Source organism: Ipomoea nil, unplaced genomic scaffold (assembly GCF_001879475.1).
Source record: "Ipomoea nil cultivar Tokyo-kokei standard unplaced genomic scaffold, Asagao_1.1 scaffold1317, whole genome shotgun sequence".
Lineage (NCBI taxonomy): Eukaryota > Viridiplantae > Streptophyta > Magnoliopsida > Solanales > Convolvulaceae > Ipomoea > Ipomoea nil.
Genome location: NW_017617745.1, coordinates 3,811,919 through 3,821,126, shown reverse-complemented (window position 1 = coordinate 3,821,126; position 9,208 = coordinate 3,811,919). Strand labels below are relative to the sequence as shown.

Here is a 9,208-nt window from a genome sequence, read left to right as displayed (position 1 = left end):
GACGTCCTCAACTTCAACTATAACTCCTTCCTCATCATCATCAATGGCCAAGGCCTCATATGCTTCAGACAAACCACTGGTACCACCCTTCTCCATCGGAAAAAGACGCACGGCGCAACACTCAGAAAAAACCACCTAAAGGCACTCACAAGGAGAGAGGAAAACACTCATAGGGAGAGAGAAAAATTTTCTACAACTATAGGATCTTAGTTTTTTGTAAGAAGAATAAGAGAGATCTTTTATTAATTCAAAACTTTACATTTCTCTATTACAACAATGGAAGGAAGGTAGTATATAAAGAATGAATAAGGTTCAAATTGGCCACTGAACGTAATCTAAAAATGCAATTAGGCCACTGAACACTCTAAATGTATGCAATTTCACCTGATAGCAGGTTACCATCAATTTTAACAGGTTACTGCTTACGTGGCAACTGTGTTGACATTTTAAATAAATTTTTAATAATAATTTAAAAAAAAAAACGACGGGTGGCCGCCGACCACCCCCTTCCCCCACCCCCTTCTTCCTTGATGAAGGAGGGAGGAAGGGGGTGGCCGCCGTCGTTTTTTAAAAAAAAATAATTAAAAAATTTATTATTAAAATTTATTAAAAATTATTTAAAAACTATTAAAAATGCCAACTCATCTACCACGTAAGCGACGTAACTTGCTAAAATGAATGGTAACTTGCTATCCGGTAAAATCGCATACATTTGGAGTGTTCAGTGACCTAATTGCACTTTTTTATCATTCAGTGGCATAATTACATTTTTAAGTCACATTCAGTGTCCAATTTGAACCTTATTCCTATAAAGAATGACCGTTACAGAACCATTGCCATAAATGATCATAATGTCCATATTAATATCCATAAAGAGTACATGATATATTTGTAAAATCATATATCGTACTGGTTACCTCAAAAAACCTTACTAAAAAAAATCATGTGGAGAAAAAATTAGTTAAGGGAAAAAGAGTGCAACCGTGAACCTTCAGGATCCATTCTTCAGGATTTTCTTGGGTAGTGTGTTCATAACCTTTCTTATGAACTAATAAGTCAATTTGTATCTTCATTCTTTAGAATATTGTTGTTCCCCCTAAAGACAATGGGATCTTCAAGTATTTCATCACTTTTCTATAGTCTATGTGAGTAAAGATATTTTGGTACAATTGTTTTTTATTGTACCAAGTATGACAATATCTGCTAATAATAGACTTGTTGCAGTTACAATTATTAATTATCTCATTTCTTATTGGTGTCCATAATCATAAAACAAAAGTATTATAAGTAAAGTGATAACAAGGTAATAATGGGGTGCGACAAATCTATATATACAAAGCACATGGAACTAATACATGTATTCATATGTTACAAAAGAGTACAATTGTTAGTAGTCTTTTAAGACCCAATCTTCAGGAATGATTCGAGTAAATGTACTCCCTATCTCTCCCTGAAGATAACAATCTTCAAATCCTACATGGCTTAAAGCAAAATCATTGTTTCAAGAAGAGTGTAGAGAAGAGATATGGTAAAATCTTCACGATTGTCACTAGAGTTTATCATTTTGTATAATAATCTCGTGACTCTTCTAGAGCTTATGTGGGTTGAATATCTATATAACTTGTCCAATATTCTTTAAACATACCCACTTATAATGACTTTAAAAAATATTTAAAGCCTAAACTGGTTCATAGTATATGGACTAAACTTTGTAGAGGAAATAACCATAGTATATTCAATATATATACTTATGAAATGTTAATACCACAATAGAGAAAAATACATAGTCAATCCAAGGCATAGAATTATGGAGATCAAACAAATGCCAATACTAAAACTTACCAAAAAATCATAATTCATCAATGTATCTTAAGGATATTAATGGATATAGTTAACGTCATTCCTTTTTCTCTTTCAAGGAGAATCATCAAATATTGTTAGCTAAAATATCGCAAACAAGGCTTCATGCGATTGGGGAATTTTTTTACCCCAATAAGATTTTCAAGATGATGTTTTTTAAGCAGTGGACTTCTGGTTCTAAATTATCCTTTTAGGTTTAAATAAGTCCTTATTATCAACTTCGAGGGACGACAATTAATATACTAAGAATATACAATATATTTATGACATTTTTAGGTGGGCTAGGTATCCTTTTAGGAAATAATACTTGAGTTTCCAATCACACATACCACTTTTATATATTATGAAATGAAACTGCAGTTATATCAAAATGATACTGTAGTTGTGGTGAAATGAAATTGCAGTGTATATAAAATGAAACTGAATAACATTTCACATATTTGAGTGTATATTGTGTAATGAAGCTATAGTTATATCGAAATGATCATATAGTTGTGTTTTAATGAAACTATAGTGTATATAAAATAAAATTAAATAACATTTTCACATATTTGAGTGTATAAATATTGAATGAAACTGTAGTTATATCGAAATGAAACTGTAATTGTGTTGAACTGAAACTACAGTGTATACAAAATGAAACTGAATAACAGAGTTACTTTTTGCGGAACGACGCGGAACAACACAAAAAGTTACCATTCTTTTCATTAAACAAAATGACGTTGTTTTAGAGCTCGGTGCATAATCGATTATGTACGGCGGTGCACAATATAATTTGCTGGCACATTGTGTGCCCCGGTGCACCACATAACGATTGAAGTTTTGGACTCAATTCACTGAACATAATAATTTTTTTAAAAAATCAGTCGTTATATCGTGGACCTCGGTGCACAACGTCGCCGTTTTTTTAAATAATAAAGAAACGGCGCGCCGTTAATGTTAACGGAGGGCGCATTTTTTAGTAAGTTAATTACCAACTGAAACTACAGTGTATCTAAACCGACACTAGTGTATCTAAATCGACACTGCCTCACATATTATTTTTATATTATCAAATGAAACTGCAGCTATATCAAAATGATATTGTAGTTGTGGTGAAATGAAACTGCAGTGTATATAAAATGAAACTGAATAACATTTCACATATTTAAGTGTATATTGTGCAATGAAGCTGTAGTTATATCGGAATGATCATGTAATTGTGTTTTAATGAAACTATAGTGTATATAAAATAAAATTAAATAACATTTTCACATATTTGAGTGTATAAATATCGAATGAAACTGTAGTTATGTCGAAATGGAACTGCAGTTGTGTTGAACTGAAACTGAAGTGTATACAAAATTAAACTGATAACAGAGTTACTTTTTATGGAACGACGGAAAACAGCACGAAACAGACACCATTTCTTTTCATTAAACAAAACGACATCGTTTTGAAACGCGGTGCACGATATAATTTGCCAAAAAAAACCTTCTGGCCAAACGGCCCAAAAATCCAAGTCCAAGCAAATAAAAAAATAAAAACCTTTGTCTAAAACGTATTTGCCTGCAAAATTCCAGCTCTGTGGCGCAGCGTCTACGACGACGCAACATCCACTGACCCGCCGACGACGAAGCACTGGCGACGACGAAGATTGTGGCCGCCGCCAGCGATAGAAACGGAGAGAATCGAGGCACCGACGGCCGATCAAGACGCAGGTCGACGACAACCAAGACGCCGATCAATATAACGGCGGCAGATCAGTCAAAAAGGCAGGTTTTGAAGATGTTTTTATTTTATTTTTTTAATTTTTTATTTTAACTATAGTCTATAGGAATAGATCAAAACACATATTGTCCTTGTTTAGAGATTTTGAATGCAAGTAGTTTTTGAACAAAGAGATTTACATATTGATGCACGTACTTATTGGATAAATAAGACAGGGCACTAATTAATGAATCATCATACGACTATATGCCACCTCTAGGAATTAGGTTAATTAACCACAATTTTCGAATAAACCTAGAAAAAAAACATCATGAGCAAACAATTCCAAACCCCAAAACAGTAGTAAACAAATGCTAATGTCTACTAGTGAAGGGGAAATGGCAAAGCGCACAAAAGGAATAATTAACCACAACCAAACCAAAAATTTCATGAATGGAATATGTCCAGAACTGACCCGTCTAAAACACAGAAAAACAAAAAAACCATACCAAATAATATATTCAAGGCATATAAGTAAGGGTGGAACATGAATTATTCACAAAAATCCCTTAATTTTTTTTTTTTTTTTTTTTTTTGAAATCTCTCACGGTTGAATGGTCTGGCAACGCAAATTATTATATTATTTGGTGATATATAATTGAGTTGGTTTAATTTTGTTTACGTGGCAATGAGGTGGTGGTGCGGCGAAATGATGGCGTCGGAGAGGGTTGAGGCGATGGAGAAACGCGGCAAGGTTTTGGCGGAGAGAGCGAAGAGGGTGCCGGCGGCGATGTGGAAGAGGTTTTGGAACGTGGGACGGGAAGATCCGAGGAGAGCGATTCATGCGATCAAAGTGGGGGTGGCGTTAACGTTGGTGTCTTTGTTGTATTTGATAGAGCCATTGTTCAAGGAAGTTGGGCAGAACGCTATGTGGGCTGTCATGACTGTGGTCGTCGTTCTTGAATTCACTGCAGGTACTATTTATCATAATTAGTAGCGAATACATAATTTTATTATTATTTTTTAAAGCAGCTATTACCGTTTTTAGAGGGAGAATGCTGGACTTAGCGGTTCGCTCCTCTGTAAAAAAAAAACTCTTAATTATTCATTCATTTACGACATTTAATTTGTTTTGGAAATAATATTGTTCGTACGTGTAGGGGCAACATTGTACAAAGGATTGAATAGAGGACTGGGAACGTTGGTGGCTGGGTCGTTGGCCCTCTTCATTCAGTACGTTACGACAGAATCTGATCGAATTTTTCGAGCTATTCTTATTGGAGCAGCAGTTTTCCTAATAGGTAACCTTAATTAATTACCTGCCCTTAATCCTTCTCGATCAAACCCTAATTGACATTGCTAAATATATATATATATATATATATATATATATAAATGGTGTTTGACAAATAACTGTTAGCGAATTGGGTTAGTAAGTTTGAATAGCTGATAGCATTAGCTGGATTGTAAAAAGATGTTTGGTAAATTAACTGTTAACTGATAGAACAGCTGATTACATGAAAAATGACTTTTTAAGAGTATAATTTATTTTCTCAAAAAGCTTATCGAAAAAGCAGCTTTTTGAATTTTAGTGTATTTTAGAACAATAAACTGTTACAAAAAGCTTATTAACAAAGCACTCATATTGATTGTTTAACCAAGTCAAACAATTAATAATGGTTAAATAAGTCAAAATTGACTGATAAGCTAACTATATTACTAAACAGTGAAATAATATAATGTTGCCTATATATATGTGTGTGTGTGCAGGAAGTATAGGAACGTACATGAGATTTTTGCCATACATAAAGAAAAACTACGACTATGGGGTGGTGATATTCGTGTTGACCTTCAACTTGATCACGGTTTCGAGTTATCGCGTGGAGAACATCTTGAAAATGGCGGACCAGCGGTTTTACACCATAGCCATGGGCTGTGCTATCTGTTTGCTTATGAGCTTATTCATCTTCCCTATTTGGTCTGGAGAAGACCTCCATAACTCCACCGCTCACAAGTTCGATGGCTTAGCCAAATCCATTCAAGGTCTTTAATTTATTCCATCTCATGTGCATATATGCATGTTCACTTCATTTTCTTTTACTTCATGTGTCATACACACTGCATATTGTGTGAACAATACTATCAAATAATGTACATTCAATGCACAAATAATATACTTTTAGTATATTAAAAATGTATATTGTATTCAGAAAAAATACATTATTTGAATACTAAAAATACATTATTTTATATAATGTACTTTCAGTATACAAATAATGTATTTTTAGTATATTAAAAATGTACTTTTTATGATTCACATACCACTGTGTGGACTATGATGCACACAATAATTGACCAAGACGAGTAATGGGCCAAGTCTCTGCTCTTGATCCTAAAATTTCAACTACTTTTACAGAATGTGTGAAGGGGTATTTTAGTGATGAGAAGAAAGAAATAGGCGAGACTGAATCACTTGACTCGGAGGACCTAACCGGCAAGGGCTACAAGGATGTGTTGGACTCCAAGTCCTCTGATGAAAATCTGGTACGCTGACTCCATTTTTTTTTTAATATTCATGATTCTTTACAATGTGGTATCTGTTCTATACTTGGTGGTGGCAGATTTTATAACCACTCATTTAGAATAGTAACAGAAGTATCATCACACTACATAATAGTTGTGTCTTTTCATAATTTATAATTAGGAAAATGACACTTTTTTTCATCTGAGTTATATGCTTATAGCACTTTTTCCCTCCTGAGTTATTCATGTATCTATATTTGTCCCCTTAGTTATGTTAACTGTTAAATGGACATCTTTACACTTAAAAATAAGTATTTCATTTATATTTTTTTCTCTAACTAATTATTGCTTATATGTAGGGATGAGTACCGTTTGATTCGAACTAACCTAATTGGACACGGTAACAATTGAACCGAAATAGTAGAGACGGATTTGGTTACAATTTAGAGCAAAAATAAAATAAAATAAAATAATTTTTAAATTTAGACTATTTTAAAAATAAGAAATATAATTTACATAAATAAATAAATAAATATATTTTGACTTGGCGGTTCAAAATCAAAACTGGAATCAAATCGAACCGATTTATGATTTACCTATAGTGTTTGATCTTTTTCACATTTATTCTAATTCCACATATAAGTAGATATGACTGCGCTTTGATTCCGTTCACAATTCTGGGAAATCGTAACCAGATTTGTCCTAGTGTTTAGGTTCGAACCGAACCGTGGTCATCCATATATAAGCAATAATTTGTTGAAAAAGAAAAATAAATGAAATACTTAATTTTAAGGGTAAAATGTCCATCTAACATAAAAATAGAAAAAATTTATCACTTTTAACATAATTTAAAGGACAAATGTAGATACATGAATAACTCAGGAGAAAAAATGTTAGAAATATATAACTTAGGGAAAAAAAAAATGTCATTTTCTCTTTATAATTATATATCTGGATCCGCCAATTAAAACTATCGTGGGTTACATTGTAAAAATATATATTAACGTACAGGCATTATATGCAAGCTGGGAGCCAAGGCATTCATTGCACTGTTACAAGTTTCCATGGCAACGATATGTTAAGTTAGGAGCGGTTCTTCGCCATTTTGGGTATACTGTTGTGGCTCTTCATGGTTGTTTGCAAACTGAAATTCAGGTATATATATTATCATTAATCCACTCATTATTGTTTTATATAAAACAAATACTATATGATTATTAGAATATATAAAGGTACAACAATTTAAAATAAAATAGAAATTTTCTTTTTTTGAGATCAGATATATATATATATATATATATATATATATATATATATATATATATATATATATATATATATATATATATATATATATATATACACGCCTTTCTATTTCTAGTAGTACGTATTGATATTATTATAAAATTATCTTTAATTTTTAATGATATTTTTAGTAATTTTAATATTTAAATAAGTGACTATACCATCTCACAATTGTAGTTATGCAATTCTGAATGTATAATTATGAAGTTATGGATGTGTAGTTATGCATACAATTCTAAATGTATAGTTATGAAGTTATGGATGTATAGTTATGCAATTCTGAATGTATAGTTATGAAGTTATGGATGTGTAGTTATGCATGCAATCTGAATGTATAGTTATGAAGTTATAATTTCATATTCTGAATGTATAGTTATGAAGTTATGGATATGTAGTTATGCAATTTTGAATGTATAGTTATGAAGTTATGGATGTATAGTTTAAGTTATGCACAACATAGCCGTTAACGGCAATTGAAATTAATTTTTTTTTTTAATTGGACCTCAAAACGACGGTATTTTTGTAAATGGTGTACACAGTTACACAGCATAATGCTCCAATTATCTTGACCCAATAAGCTTCACGGATAAGGATACTGAGACAGCCTTACACAAGCTTTTAAATTAATTACTTTTTAAATTAATACATTTTGTTCTTAATTAAAAATGATTTCAGACTCCCCAATCCATCCGCGCACTTTTCAAAGACCCATGCATGCGCCTCGCCGGAGAAGTGTCCAAAGCGCTAAAGGAGCTCGGCGACAGCATCCGCAACCGCCGCCACTGTTCGCCGGAGATTCTCTCCGACCACCTCCACGAAGCCCTGCAAGACCTGAACGCCGCCATCAAGTCCCAGCCACGCCTCTTCCTCGGCAGCCGCAACAGCAAGGCCAGGGAGCAGCACAAGAAGTCGTCGTCGCTGCCGAGCGTAAAGACGGACACGTCGGCGCTGATGGACTGGCGGTCGAAGAAGGGAGGGTCCCGGGAGAAAGAAGAGGAGAGGAAGGTGCGGCCGACGCTGAGCAAAATCGCCTTCACGTCGTTGAACTTCTCGGAGGCGCTGCCGTTCGCGGCGTTCGCGTCGCTGCTGGTGGAGCTGGTGGCGAGGCTGGAGATGGTGATTGAGGAGGTGGAGGAGCTTGGGAAGATCGCCCATTTCAAGGAGTTTGATGGTGGGGATGAAGATAGTATGATTGGTGTTAAATGTGAGAAACCCACCAAAGTCCCTTTACCTAACCAGTTGCCCCCCCATGCAGGAGATTGATATGGCTATGTCCTATATATGTGCGTATATAAGATAAGAAAATCTAAATTTGCACTTATTTCTTCATCTTCTCTGATAAATATATAAGACGGCACACGTACTGGTGTTGCATTTCTTTCTTAAATATGCATATCAATAAATTAAATTATTGATTTTTTAATATTTAATTACGTACTAAGTAGATTCCTTTTAAAATTTTTATTACTAAGTAGATTCATTTATTAATTTATGTGTTGGTTTCTAGACTTTCAGGGCAGTTTATTGGTAGGTCAACACAACTGAAAAATACAAGGGGTTGCCGGAAATATGACAAAGTGCTCTCTAACTCTCGTGTGTATATTTAGAATGCTTAACTCGTTCTATAGTGCCTTCGCATGCCTCTTATATAGGTTGGTCAAGGTGAACATTGCACTCGGTCACTCATTAATGCATTAAATGAACTAATTAAGACTAATAATAGCAAGTGACAATTAATCACTGTTGGCTCATCATCTCTCTCAACGGTATGCCTCATTATTGCAAGTAAATCCTCTTTAATTGCTCATTAACGGCCTAACACCTCGGATCA

At 33.8% G+C, this 9,208-nt stretch overlaps 1 protein-coding gene across 1 annotated transcript; it reads left to right on the top strand.

Annotated features, from left to right (window-relative positions):
* The first annotated feature begins 4,186 nt into the window (after positions 1–4,186).
* Positions 4,187–8,697, top strand: LOC109185176 (aluminum-activated malate transporter 12-like). The gene is made up of 6 exons (XM_019335158.1): positions 4,187–4,523; positions 4,710–4,850; positions 5,320–5,592; positions 5,966–6,093; positions 7,084–7,227; positions 8,053–8,697. The coding sequence occupies exons 1-6, from the start codon at positions 4,238–4,240 to the stop codon at positions 8,638–8,640; spliced, it is 1,560 nt and encodes a 519-aa protein (XP_019190703.1). The 5' UTR covers positions 4,187–4,237; the 3' UTR covers positions 8,641–8,697.
* The last annotated feature ends 511 nt before the right edge of the window (positions 8,698–9,208 follow it).

What these genes read in the sequence shown, in the direction of transcription:
- LOC109185176 (XM_019335158.1), top strand. Translation starts at nt 4,238, where the DNA reads ATGAGGTGGTGGTGCGGCGAAATGATGGCGTCGGAGAGGGTTGAGGCG. An exon ending in CTTAGCCAAATCCATTCAAG is followed by an intron (nt 5,593 to 5,965) that starts GTCTTTAATTTA and finishes CTACTTTTACAG; the next exon opens with AATGTGTGAAGGGGTATTTT. An exon ending in AGTCCTCTGATGAAAATCTG is followed by an intron (nt 6,094 to 7,083) that starts GTACGCTGACTC and finishes ATTAACGTACAG; the next exon opens with GCATTATATGCAAGCTGGGA.